The following is a 23,177-nucleotide window of genomic DNA, read 5'->3' on the forward strand; positions in this document are numbered from 1 at the left end:
CCTCATATTCTCCTATGGGGCACTTGGGTTTTTTTGCTCCTTGAAAATCCTACATTGCAAATACATACATACATACATACATACATACATACCAATGACAGCAGTCATCTAAATTAAAGGCAGGCATTGGAAACAGAGAACTGTTGGGGTGGTTTCTCTGCTTATGAATATGTGTCCTCAAAGTAAGAGAGAGAGCCCTGGATTTCGACCTGTGTAAGCACAAGAGGAGACTAACATAATCACTGCATCATTAGCTGAGTTCCACAAATTATATTGGATTCTAACCGCTCTATAATTACTGCACATCCGATTTGCAACAGAAGGTAATTATAGGCCCTGCTTGAAGCAAGACTTCTTATAAAACTGAATGAAAAGTCTGATTCATCTCGTGAGGAGACCCACCCACCCATTCCAGCACTGAGCTTTCGTCTTCTACTTCTTCTCTCCCCTGCCCCCCCCTTTCTTTCTAAGGAAGGGGAAACTCCTAAGACCTGTCTGAACACAGATCTTTTTTAGCGTTTCAGTCCAAGTTGTAAAATAATGTTTTGATTATAAGCTTTCACCTACCTGAAGTGCAATTTCCAGAGTGCTAATGACTCTCAGCAATTCTTCTCTCCTGGATCAACCTTCTAGTTGCACAACTCTGCCTCTCGTTGGCTACAGATAAGTCAAACTAATCTCTATAAAACTATATTTTGGCCTCCTTCGGTAATTAATGGTGGAGTCGCAGTTGTGTTTTTTGTTTTTTTTTACCTCTGAAGTGCAGCTTTAGGCTCATTGAAACGGTGTGTTAGGCTATTAGTTTTCCCCAACCTGGTGCCCTCCACTTGTTTTGCTCTGAATTAGAACTAGGCTACATATGCAACCCAAGGAAGTAGCAGAATGGACTGATGGCCAATAGGGAATACCACCTTTGGATGTTGCCCTACATTAAACACACACACACACACACACACACACACACACACACCCCAAAACCACCTCCCTGCAAGCAGAAATGTAGCATGCTAGGCTAGCTTAGAACCCTCATGTACTGCATATTTGAACCCCACCTTTTGACCCCAAATGTCCCATAGCATGGCTCACAATTGGGACTGGCATTAGCATCAGCATCTGACATCCAAAATAGCTTAGCCAATGCCTGCTCCCCTCCCCTCCCCACCCCAACCCACCCCCAGCACTCCGAGCAATGGCAGATAGCTGGATCTGGCCATCTTTTAGTTTCCCACAATGCCCCTGACCTAGCATCACTCTGGGGCATTCTGGATAATTAAAGGGTGGCTAGACCCAGCTGCCCAATGCTGCTTTGAGTGCTGACACCCCATCCAAGTAATCCTGCCAGGGCCCACTGACAGATGATGGAACTTGGCAATAGGCCAAGGCCCCAGTCTCCAGAAGGCCCACTGACCAGAGCCCCCTGGAGTTATTTCTCTTCTTCACCATGGCAACCTGCTTGTCACCTGCCTCTCGCTCTGGCCTAGACAGAGGTACTGGGGAGGAGAAGGAACCGTAGATGCCACTTTCTATTTCCTCACTGGCTCTTTGTCTGACAGGCAAGCCAGTAGTAGCAATGATGAAAAAGAAGATGAGGCTACTGACAATGGTGGTGAGAAGGTAGACTCACCGAAGGAAAGGAGCCCATGGAGGCTATCATACCCAAGGGAGTTGTGGGATAGGCTCACTGGCCTGGTTCAGACAACACGCTAAACCATGCTGCTTAACCATAAAATGGTTAACTACAAAACTATTTTGTAGTTAAGCAGCATAGTTTAGCATGTTGTCTGAACCGGGCCACTATGATTTTTCAATTGGATTTTCAATTTGCTTTTGAGTAGTACTGGAGCAGATTCTGCTTTACAGAATCAAGGGACTATGAAGAGGGAACTAGTCCGATGGAATTCATAAAACGTTGAACCTAATCCTGGAGGTTCTGGGTTCATATCCTTGTCAGCCGCAGTAATTCACATAGTGGCCAAGCATATCGATTGAAATCTTAAAGATTTGGACTTTGCAGAAGGGCTTTTTACCTGCCATCAGTGCTAGGTAATGAGAACTGGGAACATTTTCTGTGTTGCATTAAAATTCTCCAGTGAGGATTTTTTTTTAAACTGTCATTTCTTCAAGCTGTTGCAGCATGCAATCATTTCATTGGAATCTCCCCCAAATATGGGGTAGGTACAGCGGGCTTATTTTGGTACAAGAAGTCGTTGCCAGAAAAATGAACAGCGGAGTTCTAAAATACTTGATGTTGTAAGAACAGCCACTAAATCAGCTTTCAGGCAGTTTAAGGCATTTAAACATTTAGATGCTATGTACTATGCATGATCTGTGGAATGTAACTGGCCAAAATCTCGTCTTTAGCTTCTGCGATTTCCAGAATCCTATTTCAGTCGATAGGTCCGTTCCTGTTGTTCTTTGTTAGGGGACTGCAATTAAAAAAGAAAAGAAATGTGATCCTACAATATGACCCATGACTCTATTGTTTTCAGTGAAGATGTTCAAACACAGGCATGTGAGATAATGGGGTAAACTATGAATTTGCCTTATACTGACTTAGGTCTTTGATCCATCCACTTGGGATTGTGTGCATTCACATTGTGAATTGTGGACCAATTCAGAACTCTCTTCTTTTTTTAATCAGTAGAGCTTCTAGAGAGAGATAGTAATAGTCTCTCCCCACCACACCAAGTATAGACAAATACGTCTTGCTAGATAGGGAGGAAGTGGTATTTATTGGGACTAAACCATCTAAGGGGTGAGGAACCTGTGGTCTTCCAGATGTTCTTGAACTCCAACTCCCATCAGCCCCAACCAGTATGGACAGTGGATGGGGTGGTGGTAGTCTACCATCTGCAGACCCTGATGTAGGATTGTGTAAATTATTAGCATCACCTTGAATTGTGCCCCAAAGAGAATCGAGAGCCAGTGCAAACGTTGGGGTGTGCTTGTTGCGTGTGTGTGTGTGATTTATTTATTTATTGCATTTCTATACTGCCCAATAGCCGAAGCTCTCGGCTAAACTGCTTCTAAAGTGCAGAATCGCATTGAAAACAGCTGAAATTGTGAGTCTTTGTCACATTTGAAAGATCAGATTGAGCTATGATACATGGAACTTGCAGGGGCTCCTTGGCCTACAGTTCCTTTGTGACATGTTCAGCCATTTGCACACAATGAAGACTTTTGTCTTCATCTGTTTCTCATCCGATTCAGTATTCAGCTTGACTGCAGAAGTGCAGTGACGGAACCGGCATGCCGATCAAACGCAAGATAGCGTTCTCTCGCATTCTTAGTTGAAGAGACAAGTGGAAACCGAGCCAAGGAAGTTAATGGGACTGAATTAGAATGCAGTGTGTTATAAAGTTCTGGTAGGAAGATTCCCATGGAACTGAGAAGCTTGCATAATATAGGTCACAGATGGCCCCATCAATGTTAATTATCACGAGGGACGGGGTGCGGGCATTTTGTCACTTCGTGAACAATTTGTGCATCCAAAGTATATTGGCGCTTTATGAATCACTGTGAATGTTTGTGCAACTAGCCCCTCACTGGTCATTATTCTACATTGTATTTTCTGCTTCCACCTAATTTTTCTAGCACAGATTAAATTCTTAAAATTGTGCTGATAATGCTTCACCATTTAAGTGTCACATTTCAAGTATTTGGAGCACTTCTCAGCCATCCTTGCAAGGCGAACCAAGATTATTGGGGGCCCATCTTGCAGATCCGGTGTGCTGCTGCTGCTTGGGCCTCTCTTGTGGACGGCCATCTAGTGGGCTCATAGTTGAAGTGACCTTTGACCTTTCCTTTTCTCCATTCCCACTATGCCTGCAAACCTACACCGGCTTTTTGTGAGATCTAGCAAATCATACACGTCATCTCATAATCCAGCATAGTTTTCTTGGGTGTAATTTCCCCCCTCTAGCATTGCAGAGAGACAGAAACAAAGAGTAGCAGCCTAGGGTTTTTCCTCCACTCTCATTCTTGATGGGATCTTTGACAAGTTTCTGTGTACAGGCACAATTTTTGGGTTCTCTCCTCCTCTCCACCCCACCCTTTTTTCTTTCTTTCTTTTTTTTACCATTTTCGAGCGTGCGTTAACACCTCCTCTTGAAGGCTGAAGCAATCTCTTTTAAATTAACTTTATTTCCAGTAATGTATTTATTTCTTGCTAAAGAACCGTGGCGTTACACGGCGTTGCATCGTGGAGGTGGGTCCCTCAGGAGTCTTTCCCATTTAATCAGCGTGCAAATTTACAGGTGATAATTTATGTGGTGTCATAAAAGCGATGTTACGTTGTTGTTTTAAAACACCTCTATTTAGAATATGAAACACCCCTTTGCCCTGAAGGCTGTAAAACTTGAGATAGCCAAGATCACAGCCAGATCATGTGGCCAACGCTTCAAGGAAAAAGGAGGGGCCAGAGAGAATACCTGTAGCAAAAACAAGGCAGATAGGATTCTGAAACTGATGCGGGGGTGAGTGAGCATTGTAACCCTCAAGGAAGTTCACAATGTAAGCTCCGCCCTGGCCCATTAATGCTTTATCAGCCACCCCTTCACTTCACTGGCAATACTTTCTTTGATTCCGGGCACCATGTAGCTTCATTCTAGTCCGCCCTTCGCCAGAAGGATGTGACAAATGGCCAAAGTAATCTGGAGAGCAAGTAACTCCCTTGTGCTTCTCCTTTCAAATATTTCCCAGCGAGTTACTGCTTATGTAGCGCACTGGGCTGCTCAATCTGGTGACCTGTAACAATAGCAAGGATACTCTAGCACTGGAGTCTCCAACATGGAGTTTCCAGACTCCCTGTCCATCTTGATTTTGCTTTTATTTCTTAAGATATTTTAAAAATCATATTCACACACAAACAGAAACATACATGTACAGAAACATCTGGGAGGCTGGCATGCTGCAAAGCGAAGTGCTCCCCCCCCCCCCGCCCCGGCCATTGCCATCTTTATTTGGGTTCCAAAAAGTGGTTTTGTGTTTTGGAGCTCAGACTCCAACCTCTGCCTTTTTGAATAAGTTATTTTCTTTTAGTCTTACCAGTTTGCCTTCTGGGAAATTAGTGTATTTATGTATTTATTATTACATTTCTGTATTTCTGTATTTACAATTACATGTACCGCCCAGCTCTCTGGGCGGTACATAGCAATTGCAGCCATAAAATGCAACATAATAAAATAAAATATAAACGTTTAAAACTGCAGTAGGAAATAAAAACAATAATCAAATAATACCTAGCAAAGATTTAAAATACAGTAACAGATTTAAAACAATATGAAGTAAAGGACCAAAATGCCTGGGACTAAAGGAGCACAACGTAGCACAATGTAGTTCTTTTGTGACTGCCATGCCCACCCTGGTATCCATTTTACGAGTGGGCAAGCCCCTATGGCAGCTGTTTTGTGCAGATGCCCATGACATTCTCTCAAAATTTCAGATGTTCCCCCTGACACAGAAAGGTTGGGGAGCCCTTGTCTAGCAAATAGAATATTCATCAGGCAGACAGAAACAGTGGTACAATTAGGTTAACCCCACCATCCCAGATCCAACCCTAGAACACCCCCTTTTTTCCTGCACCGCTATCAGAGCACAGATGGCTCTGCCAGGACCAGGAAGGAGGAGTTTGTGTGGGTGGAACCCACACCCTCCACTAAGAGACAGATTTGTGCCATGACATGGCCCTGGGATACCCTTATAGTCACCATAGGATTGCAGACCAAGTTCGTCAAAAAGAAGAAAAGCAAGTTGCGAAATGCTTTTTTTTATTCATGCCACTACCTTTGGCCAGAATGCTGGAAACTGAGTCTATGAGCGCTTGGATGGTATATTGCCTTACATATTCTGTCTCATCAGTAAAAGGGCTAGAGACTTTGATGACAGCTGAAAATTCAGGGAAGAGGTATCAAATATTGTGGTCTCTCCCACACTAGAGGCCTTCAAGAGGCAGCTGGACAACCATCTGTCGGGGATGCTTTAGGGTGGATTCCTGCATTGAGCAGGGGGTTGGACTCGATGGCCTTGTAGGCCCCTTCCAACTCTGCTATTCTATGATTCTATGATTCTATGTCTCCTTTCTTTTAGGGCAAATCTGTTCTAGTCGACTGTTCTGAGTGGATAGTACTGTGATTTTCAACAGGCTGTTGGGAGTGACTTCCTGCTTAGGTTACAGTGGTGCTAGCTCTGGTCCTGCTTTTGTGCAGTGTTGGCAGTGGTTGAAAGACTTCTTTTCAACTCTATCTCCTTTGTGCTCAGCAAGACGATGTCAGGATCGAGACCCTTGGCTGAGTCTTTCTGACCCTGTTTGTTCTAGAGCTCAGACCTGCTTGATACTTTCTTGACCAGTTGTAACCTGATTGGCTGCTGGACATCCTTTCGCAAGCCTTCTGAGAAACCAAGTCTGGTATGGGTAACTTCGGCGGATTCCTCTCAGTTCCCAGCTCTTGACTCATTTTGGACCATTCCCTTCAGCCCTTGACACATGGAGACCCTACTGATATAGCCCGTTCCTGATCTTCTACTTAAAACACAGACATCAGGGGTGTGGCTAGTGGATGTGGTCCCACTTCCCCCTCCATGTGCAGGGCAGGGACTCCTGTGAGTATGAAGCGTGATAACAGTGTGTTCACAGCACTCTTCATGCCTCTCCTGGTAGACGTTGAGTGCTGTCTGATGCCTTTCAGTCTGGACCCTCACTGTTGGCTCCATCACCTCCTGCCTTTGAATGCCCCTCCTCTTCATTTTCTGGTCTGTCTGGATGTTCAGGTTTGAAGGCAGGATGAAAGAGACACCAACAAATTATTCCATATATTCAATTATTTCATTGGGATTAAAATCAATTTTAATAGAATCATAGAATAGAATAGCAGAGTTGGAAGGGGCCTACAAGGCCATCGAGTCCAACCCCCAGCTCAATGTAGGAATCCACCCTAAAGCATCCCCGACAGATGCTTGTCCAGCTGCGTCTTGAAGGCCTCTAGTGTGGGAGAGCCCACAACCTCCCTAGGTAACTGATTCCATTGTCGCACTGCTCTAACAGTCAGGCAGTTTTTCCTGATGTCCAGCTGGAATCTGGCTTCCTTTAACTTGAGTCCATTATTCCGTGTCCTGCACTTTGGGAGGATCGAGAAGAGATCCTGGCCCTCCTCTGTGTGACAACCTTTTAAGTATTTGAAGAGTGCTATCATGTGTCCCCTCAATCTTCTCTTCTCCAGGCTAAACATGCCCAGTTCTTTCAGTCTCTCTTCATAGGGCTTTGTTTCCAGACCCCTGATCATCCTGGTTGCCCTCCTCTGAACATGCTCCAGCTTGTTTGCGTCCTTCTTGAATTGTGGAGCCCAGAACTGGACGCAATACTCTAGATGAGGCCTAACCAGGGCTGAATAGAGAGGAACCAGTACCTCACGTGATTTGGAAGCTATAGTTCTATTAATGCAGCCCAAAATAGCATTTGCCTTTCTTGCAGCCACTGTTTGCCTTTCTTTCTATCGCACTGTTGGCTCATATTCAGCTTGCAATCTACAACAATTCCAAGATCCTTCTCGTTTGTAGTATTGCTGAGCCAAGTATCCCCCATCTTGTAACTGTGCCTTTGATTTCTATTTCCTACATGTAGAACTTGGCATTTATCCCTATTAAATTTCATCCTGTTGTTTTCAGCCCAGCACTCCAGCCTATCAAGATCACTTTGAAGTTTGTTTCTGTCTTCCAGGGTATTAGCTATCCCACCCAATTTTGTGTCATCTGCAAATTTGATCAGCGTTCCCTGCACCTCCTCGTCCAAATCATTAATAAAAATGTTGAAGAGCACTGGGCCCAGGACTGAGCCCTGCGGTACCCCACTCGTTGCCTCTCCCCAGTTTGAAAAGGTTCCATTGATAAGTACTCTTTGAGTCCGATTCTGTAGCCAACTGTGAATCCACCTAATAGTTGTTCCATCTAGCCCACTTTTAGCTAGTTTTATAGAATTATTATCTCAATGTTAATGAAATCTGAAAATTCAGGCCTGGAATATATCCCCAGCGGGAATCAGGACGTGGTTTATCTCGGCTGTGTCATCAGCCTCTGCCTGCCTGATCTGCTTTCCTAGCGTGATACCTGTCTAGGAGAGTCTCTGCTGCCTGGACTTGCAGTTTTGGCTTGACTGCCTGGGTTTCCAAGGATAATATGCTTTTTGAGTTGCTTGGGGAATTACTGTCTAGGTGGGCTCCATTCCTAGGACTTGCTTTTGCTTTTGGCTATGGGGCTGGTGGGCAGTATCAGTCAGGCATGTGTTTAATCTCTCTGCCCAGGATCACATCTGGCAAAAGTGGACTTTGGCATTTTTATCTATGCATTTGTTTTTATTTTAGTTATTATTACATTTATATCCTTCCTTTATTTCCTCTTGCAAAGAAACCCAAGGAGGAAAACATAGTCCTTTACCTCTCCATTTTACGTTTACAACAACCCTGTGAGGTAGGTTTGGCTGTCAGTGACTGGCCCAAAGTCACCCACTGAGCTTCATGGCTAAGTGGGGATTAGAAACTGAATCTCCCAAGTCTCAGTCCAACACTCAAATCACAACACTACACTAGACTGACATCTACTACTGAATTCTTCATTCTGATATTCCTTGCTTTATATTTTAAAAACCAGGGTGGGTGGGATTTCATTAGCCTAGCCTTTCCAACACTGGTGCTCTTCCAGTTTCTTAGATTGCATGGAAGAGATATATATCTAGATATAGATATAGATATAATTTCCTGAAGGCTTAAGACAGAAGCCTGAACACATGTGAGCTATGTCTCTGTAGCAAGTAGGGGCTGTGGCGTATGTGATCTGCATAGCCATTTGTCTCTCCCCACCCACAATGAAAATGGGAAAGCTTTGGATAATGTATATTGCAGAGCTGGCACCAAGTTGCAGATTATTTAGCACAGAAGCCACAAACTCGGGATTTTGCTTCACAGGCAGTTCTTTTGAATGGTGTCTGTGTACACGTACACACACACACACACACACACACACACACACACTCCTGTCCTCTGAGATCTTTCCTTCAATACCCACTCTTTGCTCAGGTTAGGGTGACCATATTTGAAAAGGAGTGCAGGCCTCCTGTACCTTCAAAAGTTGTCTAGAAAAGGGGTTTCCAGCAGGTGCCATTTGTATGCATGCAGCACCTGGTGAAATTCCCTCTTCATCACAACATTTAAAGCTGCAGGAGCCCTGCCGTTGGTATCTAATCACTCTAGTATAGCTCCTGCAGCTTTAACTGTTGTGATGAAAGGGGAATTTCACCAAGTGCTGCATGCATACAAATGGCACCTGCAGAAATTCCCTTTTCTAGACAACTATTAAAGATACAGGATCTCTGTCCTCTTTTCCATCTGGTCATCCTAGCTCAGGTGGCATTGGGCGATGCATGCGTTTCTCTGGCATGGTTCTGTCTCGAGGAGTTCTTGGAAGTGCTTCAGAGCGGTATCAGTTCTGGAGCACTGCTCCAACCTTAGGAAACAACATTTTGTTTCTCTAGCCCATCCCTTCACTCTCGATAGCTGTTGGCAGCGATAGCCAAGCTATCCGTTTTAAAGGCTCTGTGCACTATGTAAACCTTGGGCCAAGTGTAGTAATCAAGGAATATGTCATCCTAGATAATAGCAATTCTCAGGGAACACTGCTGACTTGCTGATGACTTTCTGTTTCTTCACCTCTTTGGGTGTGGGGAAATGGGGTAGAGTGAGCGCACAACTGGGTAGCACCAGCACCTTGCCAGGAGGAAGTTTTTCACTGAAATAAATGTCTCCTTGTTTACGAAGTAGCTTCATCGTGACTCAAGGGTTTTACTGCAGACCCACCCTTTTGATCTGCTTGGAAGACTGACTTCCTCCCTACCCCCCAGCATGCCGTTTCTGCTGGGTGCTTTTTATTGGCCCCTTCGCCTTTTTTTTTTCTTTTCTGCATGGCTGGAAGCTAGATCTTTGGGTGGAGTGGACCGAGAGTCCTTTTTTAAACCATTTATTCAGGGGAGATCCACCGGTGAGATTTTCAGTATACCTACGTCACAAACTTCTCTAACGTTTTGTCCTGGGTTAACTTTTGTGACTTCTCCCAAAGGAGCCTTGGGGTTGTAGTTTTGGGAAGGTGCTGAGACATTTCTAGTAGAGATTCTTACCTTCTCACCACAGAAGTAGAGCTTCCAGGTACCCTGGGCAGAAACAGAGAGTGATAAAACTGTTTTCCGTCTGTAGTGGAGATATGTCCAGATTCTTTCTATAGCACCCAAGTATTGCCCTGATGTTGTGTGATTTGGTATTTATACGTGAGGCGGGGCAAAGAAATTAACCTGGCACAAGGACAATGCGATGGTTTTGTTTTGGTGGGTGGTGGGTTTTTTTGGAAAAGTGCTCTAGCAAAATAGGTTTCGACTGACTTTTGCTTCAGATTAGACTTTCCCACCCTGGTGCATTCCAGATGTGTTGGATTGCAACTCCCATTATTCCCTGCCAGCATGGCCAATGATGGGAGTTGTAGTCCAACATTTGGAAGACACCAGCTTGTGGAAAACTGCTTCACGTTCTATATTAGGTTCTCTTTGGCCTGGCTTTGCTTCATCATTTGGCTAGAAATGTGGATTTCTTCCACAGATATATTGGATTACAACCTCCAGCATCCCTAACTATAAGTCAAGTTGACTGGGGCTGATGGGAGTTGTAGTCCAAAACATCTGGAGGGCACCAGGTTACTTACCCCTTTTCTAATCTTATTAGGACTATGGGTCACCCAATGAAATTGACTGGCAGTAGATTCAGGAAAAACTGAAGAAAATGTTTTCATTTAATTTCTGTGGGTGACTCCAAGCTCTAGCATTATGAGAGAAGGATGGTGAAGGATGTAGAGAATGTGGATAGAGAGAAGTCTTTCTCCCCCTCCTGTAATATTAGAACTTGGGGTCACCCAATTAAATTGATTGGCAGTTCTGTTCTCCTTCGCATCTTCTAGCACATTACTATAACCTTTTCCTACAGTGAACCTGTAGTTACTGTGGCTTCAGAGGACGGACAAAATAATGTAATTTTTCTATTGCCACAAGATGTGGTGATGGCCATTGACTTAAATGGCTTTAAGCAGACTCCAACTCCCACCATCCCCAGCCCACATGGCTATTGTTCAGGGATGATGGACATTGTAGTCCAACAAAATCCAGGAGGCCATTTGTTTCCAACCCCTGATATATACTATGACCCAACCTATACCAGAAGAACCCCAACTTTAGACCTCCTTGCTTCTACCAATTTTGTCTTCTTTTTAAAGACTGAATGACAAAGTAGATAAGGATGAATGCTATTCTAAAACGTGTTGTTCCAGAACATAATAAAAAGGTGTCAATTTTCCCACAAATTTCTCAGTTTGTTGTCTAAGATAACAACTTGTGAAATGGGTCAAGATAGTAATAAAGGCAGTGTTTCAAACCTTCTTAAACTGCTCCACAAGGAATGGTGCTGAAATTTTCTTCCAGTACTATGCAATACCTACCTTTGCTGCAGCCAACAAATTATCTTCACAAACTCAATCTGTGGCATCAACAATATAATACAAATAACCTAACAATGCTTTTTTTTTAGGTTGAGGAAATACATCATACCCTTCAATTTCTTAGATGAACTTAAGTATATCTATCCAAAACATTAACAGCACAGGACATGACCAAAATATGCAAAAACAATTGGTATGTAACACCTCCAACAGATTCAGGTGAGGTGTAAGAAATATGATGCAATCTGTGAGGAGTTAAATACCACAAATACATTTTGAAGACATTTTCTGTGAAAGCTACTGCTAACAACCGGTTTAGTATAAATCAAACGACCCTTCTTTATCTATGTAATATTCAGATCATTTCCCAATTTGTATGGTGTAACTAACCATGGCTTGAGCAAACCACAGTTCCCTAAATTCAGATGTGAAAATGGAACAGTGGTTAGTTAAAAAATGAAAGCAGGGCCTTTTGATCTCTGCCTTGCACATGTGAAATAAGAGAGTGAGGAAAGCCATATCTTTCTCCCAAGAATGCCCCTGGGAATGATGTAATGTTGTTCCTGTTGGCAGATTATGCCGCAAATGAATGTCGCCAGACTGTTCATGCAACTCCACCACTGCTTTTTCTTAGAGTGACCGTATGAAAAGGAGGACAGGGATCCTGTATCTTTAACAGTTGTATTGAAAAGGGAATTTCAACAGGTGTCATTTGTATATATGGAGAACTGGTGAAATTTCCTCTTCATCACACCAGTTAAAGGTGCAGGTGCCCTGCCCTCTTTTAAATCTGGTCACTCTAGTATAGCTCCTGCAGCTTTAACTGTTGTGATGAAGAGGCAATTTCACCAGGTTCTCCATATATACAAATGACCCCTGCTGAAATTCCCTTTTCTATGCAACTGTTAAAGATACAGAAGCACTGTCCTCCTTTTCATATGGTCACCCTATTTTTCTCCAATTAAAGAAAGTGGTGGTGAGTAGATCTTCTGCCACCTTGTCTTATAAATAATGGTACTCCTCCATCCCAAATACAAAACAATCGTATTATTCAGGGGCAATAGTAAACCCTATAGTCAAGATTAACTACAGTTCTGGGTTTGGACATAACAACAAACCTGGAGGAGGAGAGGGGGGTTCTTATAAGCGTGACACCCATCCATGTAATGCTAATCCAGGGGTGAAGAAGACGCGGGCCACATGCAGCATCCCCCCACCCCCATTCCCCCTATTGTTTTTAAACTGAAAAAAAGGGAGGGGGGTTGCTGCCAAAATTTGGTGGCAAACTACTACATAAGCTCAGAACAGACAAAGTTAGCTTGTTTCCACTGGAGCTTGGAGTAGGGCCTGCAGCAGGTTGGGGGTGGGGGGTGATCAAAGAATCAGAATAGTAGAGTTGGAAGGGGCCTATAAAGCCATCAAGTCCAACTCCCTGCTCAATGCAGGAATCCAGTTTAGAGCCTAACTGACAGACGGGCCCCTGGGCCACCCAAGGTTGCCCACCCCTGTGCTAAAGCATAGTTTAGCATTATGTCTGAATCAAGTCAGTTACAACCTGGTGTCCTCCAGATGTTTTGGACTTCAACTCCTATCAGCCCCAGCCAGCATGGCCAATGGAACGGCATGGTGGGAGTTGTAGTCCAGTACATCTGGAGGGGAAGCCTGGCTTACGTGTACACCTAAAGTGTAATGTGTGAAGCCTCTCAGGAAAGCGAGGAGCTCTTCCTTGGAATCATCATAAGAGGGGACCTGAGTTCTCATCTAATGGAAAGACCCAGAGCCCAATTTCCCAGCATCCCTAGCACTGTAGCTTTCCAAACCTGAACTCTTGCGAAGGCCATCTGCTCTCTCTGAAACCCTTGCTTAGATTGAATTATGAAGGCTATACTGCAGAGGTTTGACAGAACCATGTCTGTCTCTCGTCCTTGGGACACTGACCTGTGGCTGAACTGCCCTGAATAATCACCTAAAAGGTCTTTTACTCTGACGACTGGCTTACTGCTTTGGGAGGAGTACTGATAAGTCAGTCATTCCTCACCATATGTCTGAGTTGTGAAACCTTAATGCTTCGGAGGGGTGTGGTCCTTGGTGCAGAGTTTATTTTTAAATTTCAGTCCTTTATCCATGAGTAGTCCGAACAGGTGATTCACTTCTGCAAATTCAAATATTGGTGTATTGCTCTATAAACAGGCTCCGGCCCTGCTCAGGTGGATTAAAGAACAAAGGTCCCTCTATCTCTATTCACCTTGGAGCAAGTAGTGTCTAGAATGTAAACTTTGAACACAGAACTCTTTACTTTTCCTCAGTCTGGATATTAAAAAGAAAAGGGGAAAAAAAATCTGTGGCAAAGCATGGTACTTCATTCCAAGTCTGCAGGGTGTGTGTTTTTCCTTTCAGGCTTGAGATGAAGGCTAGAAGATTGAGCAGATGCTTAATTAGGTTAACCAGCAGAGAGCCTTGGCACCTTAAAGACAAACAGATTTATTATGGTATAGGCTTAAATGGACTGGGGCCACCTCCATCAGGTTTATCTTGTATCTGATGAAATGGACTCCAGTTCGCCAAAGGTTATGCCATTAAAAATAAAATAAAATCTGTTGCTCTTAAACTTAAGGTTGTATAAGACTCCCTGTTACTTTCGCTTCTTCAGTGGCTACCTCTTTGGAAGCTAATTAGGTTGGAAATAGGATGTGCTGGCAATATTTTGTGTGTGTGTGTGTGTGTGTGTGTATATGACAGATAGCTTTACTTCAGTCGTGTGGCCAGTCATACACCCACCCACACCAATAATAAATCATGCTTGTATCTCTAGTAGTATCTGGACCTCTCATATCATTTGGAAGGGCGAGAAAAGGAATAGCGCTAAATATAATATAGCATAATTTTGAACAGCACACATCAGTTCAAGCCAAGTTGGATGGGCATGGTGTGATGCTCTATTAAAATGAAAGAGGGCACATGCTGAGCCCTGCCATCATCAACCAGAGGACTGAACACTATTGGGAGGTTGCACCCACTGTTTCCCAGAAAGAACATCAGAGCAAAGGGAAGACCAGACTGGCGCCAGCCTTCACCCACAAAGGAAACATCTTCAAGGAGCTTGCTTCCCATCCCACCTACCCTACCAGCCAGAAAGAACACTCTGTTCCAAATGCCAGATGCCCTGGTACTGTAGCAGTTTCGGGGAGGATGTACAGGCATCCGCTATCAGCCACAGGACTAAGTGCTGCTGGGTTGTGTGTGTATCTGTTCGGTTTTTGTTCTGTTATATCGAACAGTTGCAAGCCACCTTTGAGGATCACCTGTGGAAGCTGAATGGTGTGAGATTCAGGACAGATAAACGGAAAGACCTCTTCACACGGTGCATAGTATGGAATTTGCTGCCACATGATGTAATGGTGGCCACCAATTTAGATGGCTTTAAAAATGGGTTAGACCAGTGGTTCCCAAAGTGGGCGGTATTGCCCCCTTGGGGGCGGTGGGATTGCATAGGGGGGCGTTAAGAGGCAAGGAAGCAGCAGGGGGGCGCTCGAGGTGGTCTTTTCCGAGAAGCGCCTCTCCAGAAGGTCTTAAAACCCAGGGATACTTTTATGGGAGAAGGTAGTTTGGTCCTAAGCCATATAGGGGAAGAATCCACACATGTATTAATACTATTTAAGAAGAGTCCTTTTAACGGTGAATTGAAATATTTCAAAAGCACCAAAACACTAATGAAGAGACATACCCTGCTTGGTGTGCCCCGCCACGCTGGCTGCAAAACGGAGGCGTTCGCTCTCTTTTCCCTCCCTCCCTCGGCAAGCCTGCGGCAGGTGCTTTGGAATCAATATTCCATTAATTGTTACTGTTTTGAATTTTATTGTTATTATCTTCCTTAGTGGGTCGTTGAAAACCACTATTCTGAATAATGATTTTTATAGGGTAGGGTAGGGGGCGCTGGGCATGAGTTTGTGGAACCAAGGGGGCGGTGACCTGAAAAAGTTTGGGAACCACTGGGTTAGACAAATTTCATGGAGGAGAAGATTATGAATGACTACTAGTCTTGATGGCTATATGCTACCTCCAGTATCAGAGGTGGTATGTCTATGTATACCAGTTGCTGGGGCCCACAGCTGGGAGGTTTGCTGTTGCACACATGTCCTACATGGCAGGTTTCCCACAAGCATCTGATTGGCCATTTTGTGAACAGTAAGCCAGACTGGATGGACCTTTCATCTTATCTAGCAGGGATCTTCTTATGTTGTTACATTAGCTAGTTGTCCTCTCCCAGTTATCTTTGATGTGGCTGCCTGTATGACATTGTCTTTCTACCAGCCATTGAACCTATACCAGAAATTAGGTAGTAAAGAATAAGGCCTTTTCCTATCTTTCCCACCCCTGCTGCACATCAGATATCCCCATTCTGATTTCTTTTTCTAGTAAAGCAAATTGACTCATGTTTCTCATGTGAGCTGCTATTCTGGTGAGGGCAACTCACTTGTATTTATGGCCCTCTTGTGATGGGGGATGGCTCCCTGTTAGTGCCTGGTATTTTAATAGTCCTTAGGGATGTGCTTGGGAGGAGGAAGTAATTGGGGAGGTGATGGGGGTGCCCCTATTGACGAAATTACAGGGAGAGATATGACATGGGGGGGAGAGATGAGGGAATAGACACTAATTGCCTGCACCCACATCTGGTTTCCCACCCAACCAGATGGAGACTGGTTGCCTTGTCAACTTGCTCTCAGATCTGCTGGTGCTATTAATGAATGCCAGGTGAGTTCATAGTAACACCTCTCTCATCCATAATCTGATCATGGATGAGAAAGCAGACCTGGTGAGACTTGGGTGAGGCAGCCAGGTGAGGTTCATTTATCTCAGCTGTGCTCACACTAGTATTTGGTACAGTATCAGCATAGTCCTGAAGGCTGGGGGTTTCCACAGTGTATGAGAGTTCTCCCTCCCTCTCCTACCTGTCGGAAGGTATTCTTCAGCCATTTCATCTTTTCCTCCTTAGCAGATTTGGGGGTGGGGGAGACAGAAGAAGCAATGGGAAAACACGGGAGGCATAGACATGGAAGATGATGACCTCTGGATCCACCTTATGAATGAAGCAGGGCAATAGTACAATAGAAGGCTTATCTAGAGAGCATCCAAAGAAATTTTCCTCCAAGGCTGTACCCATGGCTCTTCCACCCACCTTACCCCACTTTATCCTTAAAACAACCCTATGAGGTTGGTTAGGTGGCGAGATTGTGACTAACCAAGAGCCATCCAATGAGCCTCATGGCTGAGTGGGAGATTTGAACCTTGGTTCAGTATTCAATGCTGCCCTTGTACTAGTAGGAATGGCCGCTAGTGCAACAGGAAGCTAGTGCTTGGTAACACAACTAGAAACTAGCCCAAACGTGCACTTCCAGAATGGGACATGTCCATGGAACTTGCAGGCCTGTCCCATTCCATAAGTGCCAGGTTGAACTAGTTTCTTGGGTTGTGCTAGTGGTTGTTCCTGCTGCTGCAGCACAATTGGTACTAACAGGCTGGCAGCACTGGATGTTGCTCCATCCTAAATTGACCACATAGGACAACTAACAGTCAGTTAATCATATGCATTTTTAATCAATGAATGAACAATTAGCAGTGCAACCTTTATACATGTTACACTCATTTAAGTCTCACTCTGTACAATGCATGCATAGGATTGCACCCTAAGTACAGAACGGGAGCCAGAACATCTGAGCAACCACTACCACAACCCACAGTGCCTCTTGCATCTGCCACTAAGGGCATGGCTAGACGGGGCAATATCCTGGGGATTGCCCTGCCCTGGGATCGTCCCTGTGCGTTCATATGACGCACAGAGGATCCTAGGAGCAGGGAGGGATGATCCCTCCCTTGGCCTGGGGTATCACCCTACCCTATTAGCCTGCTTTTTCCATGGTCTCAGGAGGATCCCAAGACCGCGGAACGTGTGGCCAGGCGTTGTTGGTTGTCCTGGCTCCTTGTGAGTAATCGCAAGGACCCGGGCACGGGGCACAGAGCTCTTCAGGCGCTCTGTGCCCATTGGGAGTGGGGTGGGGGGAGCAGGGATTTAAAAAAAAACCAAACCACACACACCCTATCTTTTGCGATCAAGCGCTTGTGCACTCCTTCTCCTTTAAGAAATAAAACAAAATGGCGGGCGTGATGGCCTCTTCCTCCTGGGACATCACATGGCGCATGTAGACAGAGGGGGAGATCTCACGATAACCATATCACAAGATCCTCCCCCCTCCGTCGCGCTAGACCCGGTAGGTCTAGCCATGCCCTAAGAGCAGCAGAGAACAGCTGCGCCCACAGCCTGGGTGAAGACGTGCTGCTAGTGAGGGACACCCACCTCTTGGCCATGCATTTTACTGTATTTTAAACAAATTGTAAGCCACTCTGAGGACTTCAGGTGTAGATAAATCTTTCAACTGAACAAATAAACCTCCTTACATTTGGACATGGATACGGCAGTAGTTCTGAAGAAAACAGTATAACTGTGTGACATCAGTCAGCAACTCAGAAGATGCATTCCGTTCTGCGCAAGACAGAATGAGGAATGCTTCTTCCAAGATGGCACCCATCACCCATGGATTTGTAAGTCCTTACTTTAAAAGATAATTAATACTTTAAAACAAAACCCAAAAAAACCTGCCCAGTTAATTGGCGTCACTTTTTTAAATCAGTTAATCAAGTTGATTAATTGTTTCATCCTTCATTTTGATATTTCTGTTTTAAAATTATTTATTTATTTATTTATTTATTTAGATTGGTGCTATATCATTTTTTACATTTTCATGCATTGTAAGAGTCTTGTAGGTCCTATTATAGAAAGAAAGGCAGCAACATAAATTAAATAAATAACTTCTGTCCTATCTCCGTGGAGTGGGCATATTAGAGAGAGCACTTCATATATGTTCAGAGACCCTCTTTATTGTGATTTCACATGATTGAGGACTCATCCTGAGCAGTGAGAAGAGATTCCCTAGCCAGGCTGAGCCTTGGTTCGAGTTAATACTTGCAAATACTATAGAACAAATAGTATATAGCACAGCGTTATCCATGCTTCGCACAGAAAATGCACACTTGTTTACTGGAAGAAAATAAAATCCCGCAAATCTTTGTTCATCTGCATCATCTCTCCTCACATGTCATCGATAACCTTCCTTATCTGTGTGGTGCTGATGTTTTGTGCGTATTGATTGATTGGTTTAAAACATTTGTATCCCACCCTATATCACTAGGATCCCAGGGCAGCGTATCATTCAGGACATCTGCTTTGGAGACAGTAACTAATTTAGGAGCTCTGTGCAACCCCAAACCTTAAGTATTACAGCATGGACTGTAATTAGGTGAAACTGCTGCCTCCTCTTCCCCCAACCCTCTTCTCAAACTTGATCAAGACGCGCTCAGCACTAGAGCGTGTACTCCGTATGCACACAGTCCCTGGGTCCAGTCACAAGCATCCCCAGTTAAAAGGGATCATAGGTTGCAGGCCTGGGAGAGGTCTCTGCCTAAGAGAGCTGCTGCCTGTCCCAGTTGACCAGAGATGGCCTATAAAACAGCTCTTTATGAACATTTTCAAAGTCTGGCTGCTTCATGCAATACACATTCCGAAACTTATAAGACTTAGAAAATGTGGGACCACTTCGGAGAGCACCAATATATGCAGTCTCTTAAGCTGCAATCCTACACACCCATACCTGAGAGTAAATTGCCTTGATCCCAGTAGGACTTACTTCTGAGTAATCATGCCTAGGATTGCACCATTAGTATATTACAGTACAGATTGGGGAGATGGTTCTGCCTCTACGGTTTTTGTAAGCTAGGACAGTACCAGAGGTTGTTCACCTGGTAACATACTATTGGTTGATCTCCACAGGGGCACAGCTCACCAACTACCATCATCTCTGTCTTTCCATAATAATTTTCTCGTATCATAACTTCATGCACTGCTGGTGCAGGGAGCATCAGCTGCCACTGCAGTGGGAGGGGCCAAAGGCAGCCTCCATTTGCCATTCCACTGCTGGCACATCATTGGCTCCTCCCACATGAACCTTCCCAAGTTTTAAGGTTGGCTGGCGAGGCCCTGCTCCAAGTTCCAACTTATTTGGAAGGTGTGTTGGCATCTAGAAATGAGGCCATTTTGGTTGTCTCTCTGGGATCTGGAATGCTGTTCCTTGGGCTGTTCAGTCAGCTTCCCCTTCTCATGGTGTTCTGGAAACAAGTGACAACAATACTAATACACAGGGCCAGCCCTACCATTAGGTAGAGTGAGGCAACCACCTCAGGTGGTAGTTTCTGTGGGGCAGCCGGGGCAGCCCCCCCCCCCCCCAAGCTCTTCCTCCTGAGCCCCCTGGGACAATCCCCTCTCTTGGAAAATGGAGCTTTTTTGCCACACCACCTGTCCTGCACTGCTAAATTAGCCTGCTGCCCTGAAGCATGGTGGTGGACGCAATCCTGTTGCCAGGGCTAAAACATGATTCAACTGCTGGTACAGTCAGCCTCTGTATGTGGAATTGAGGGGATACCATGTCAGCACACATATTCTGCTGTTTTGCTGTTTGGTTTATGGATATTTTATACTGTTTTGTTTATTTAGTGTATTTGCATCTTGCCCTTCCTGTAAGGAGAGTACAACCCCACCCTTTCCAACTTCTCCTTACAAAACCATGTGCGGTGGGTTAGGTTCGCCCAAATGGCTGATAGGAGATTTGAACACAGATATCTCCACTTTTAAGAAATTTAAATAAGAATCGAAATGCTCAGGAAGCTTGAGCCTGCACCCAGTATCACATTCTGCATTTTCGTGCGTGGCAGATGCACAGCCCTTGAGCACATCCTGGAAAATACGTGAGCATCGAACTGTTTGCTTTATTTAATACTTTCCCTGCAAATGGTCGGTTAGCCAGCATTTGTCAGAGTTTCTGTCTCAGAGATGTTTGGCCACACTGAATGATGAGGAAATAGTGAAATGGATTTTATTTGGCACAGGAGAAGGAAGGACGAGTCTCTAAATAAAAGCTGTTGCATAAGCGATGTGGCACTGTTCTACTCTGTTGCACCAGCAAAGCCCCCAGAGAAATGATAGTGTATTCTGCTGTTCTAGTTTTTGTTTGCTTTTCTGCTTTGACAGATGGAAGGGGTTTAAACTGGAGTGATAAAGCCTGGCACCGCATAGAAATGGCTTGATTCATCAATGGAGTGAATCAGTTCATGTTTACAGCCCTCATTCTAACATGAAATTCAGCTTGTAAGACTTGGGGCGGAAACATGACCATGGCAGTGCAGGCACAAGGAGATGGTTTCTGGGAGCTTTGGTTCAAGACACACACACCCCCAAGTATTGTACTTGCAGATAGGTCCATGGAAGCAGCTAGCCCCTGTTTTCTTACTAGGCCAATTTCCTACACACGCCTAAAAGGAAAGAGACTCCAGTTTCCAAGAGCAAAATGTTAAATTATTAACATTTTATCAATAAACTTTAAAGGGCAGGGCATGGTGTGTCAGTAATGCTGATAGTCAGAAATGTCTTCTAATTGCAGGTGTCTTTATTAGGCTCAGCAATGGCAATCCTGGAAGTCTCCTTTGCTCCATTTAGTACTGAATTATGTCTACTAAAATGATCATGAAAATTGCAGAAGGGAGATGACATAGATATCTTTAGTTTAATCTAGGGCTGCCTCCATATGGATAGCAGCCAGAAAGGCCCACATATGTGAATCCACAGGGACTAGTGATAATGTCAAAAGCACATGCACAGTGTTATATATAGGGCTGAGCCAAAACAGCACTCAGTGCAACTTTGGAGCTCCATGCAGCAGCCTCAGAAAAGCACAGGCCACCCTGCCTCAGTTACTTTCATCCATTCTTTTCAGCATGGGAACTGAAATGGAGATGAAAGTGTTCATAGCCCAGCTGCGTAGCTGTGCTCCCACGGCACACACAGATCCAGGCTTCTCTGCCCAGTGGCATCCCAGTGGCGGTGTGGTGTGGCAGTACTAGCAGCAGCAGTGCGCTAAAGTAGAAGGAAAAATAAGGTTACAGAGGTGTGTGGGGTTTTTTTTTAACCTAGGAACAAGTGAGTCATCATATCTCCAATCAGAAAGTTACTAATGATGGCAAATGAAGCTAATTCAGAGTGAGAGCACTGCTTCCTGAATGGGCACCTGATTGGCTACATGATGACTCATAGGTTCCTGGGTGAGGGGGCTTTTTAAAAATAGCACCTCTGCAGCAGCCAAGTGGGGCTACAAAGACAATGCAAACTAGGGCAGGAGAGAGAGAAGAATGGGGTAGAAGAAAGCCCTGTACCCCATTATTGGCAAAAATGTGAAAGTTTCATGCAGCCTTGATTTATCTTAGAATTGGCTCTTTTTCACAGCAAGTGCCCCCCCCCCCAAAAAAAAACTGGTTTTCTGAACGCTCATGTCTAGGTGGAAATATCTTTGATGGCAAATGACCTACAAAATAACCAAATTCAGAGAATGTCTACTGATCATAGAATCATAGAATAATAGAGTTGGAAGGCACCTATAAGGCCATCAAATCCAACCTTCTGTTCAATGCAGGGATCTACCTTAAAGCATTCCTGATAGATGACTGTCCAGCTGCCTCTTGAAGGCCTCTAGTGTGGGAGAGCCCACGACCTCCCTAGGGAAATGGTTCCATTGTCATACTGCTCTAACAGTCAGGAAATTTTTCCTGATGTCCAGCCAGAATCTGGCTTCCTGTAACTTGAGCCCATTATTCCATGTCCTGCACACTGGGATGATCAAGAAGAGATCCTGGCTCTCCTCTGTGTGACACCCTTTCAAGGAATGGAAGAATACTATCATGTTTCCCCTCAATTTTCTCTTCTCCAGGCTAAACAGTCTGTGGATGGCATCTCTGATATTCGAGGGATTACCTTATCACAGGCCTGTTATAGGATGAATGGGATTTTAGAAAGCATCTCAGACCTGCAGTTCACAAATGTTGTATTAAAGCAGAGGTGTTTAACTTCTTTTAGCCAAATTTTGGAGAAACTCTCCAGGGCCATTACTGAGCATGTGCTCATGTTTGATTTGTGCAACTTTCCCAGTTCAGCTTAGTGCAAATTTCCTAATTTGCACAAATCCCCCCTATAGAACCAGACCCAGTTTAGTCTATGGAGAAATTTGTGCAATTTCCTCATTTGCTCAGAGTGAGCAGGGATCACAAATGCACCCCCAACAGCTGCACACACAGCTGGGTCAAGGTCAATTATGTTTATTTACCATTCTCAACTGTGGTATAAATCTGTATCTATATCTATATCTGGGAGTGCAATAAGTACCAACAATGACTATTTTAATGACAGCAGTCACACTTTTACTGAATGGTGTTTTCTCCCACCCTCTCCTCTTTCTTCTGCAGTTGGTGTCCTGTCAGTTCCAGATGAAATCCCTGACCTTGAACTAGTCGATGAGGATATTGCAGTGACACAAAGTCAGATGAACTTCATATGCCCCATTACACAGGTATGTAACTCACATGCTGGTACCAGTGGGGAAGTACTTTTCTCTGGTGGCTTCATAGGCTATTTGCAACAATGCTAATCCTACTCATGTCCCACAGCAGGAAATATGTGTGGTGGATGTATACCAGGGGTATTGAACCTCATCCTCCGGGCCAAA

The 23,177-nt window shown here is 44.4% G+C and overlaps 1 protein-coding gene across 1 annotated transcript in view; it reads left to right on the forward strand.

Moving 5' to 3' along the window:
- Positions 1 to 23,177, forward strand: part of NSMCE2 (NSE2 (MMS21) homolog, SMC5-SMC6 complex SUMO ligase) — a 243,373-nt gene that overhangs the window by 207,131 nt on the left and 13,065 nt on the right. The window contains exon 5 of the mRNA XM_063131135.1: positions 22,918 to 23,021. Within this exon, the coding sequence (XP_062987205.1) occupies positions 22,918 to 23,021 (104 nt within the window). The remainder of the gene's footprint in view (positions 1 to 22,917; positions 23,022 to 23,177) is intronic.

The sequence above is a fragment of the Elgaria multicarinata genome, chromosome 7 (genome assembly GCF_023053635.1).
Source record: "Elgaria multicarinata webbii isolate HBS135686 ecotype San Diego chromosome 7, rElgMul1.1.pri, whole genome shotgun sequence".
NCBI lineage: Eukaryota > Metazoa > Chordata > Lepidosauria > Squamata > Anguidae > Elgaria > Elgaria multicarinata.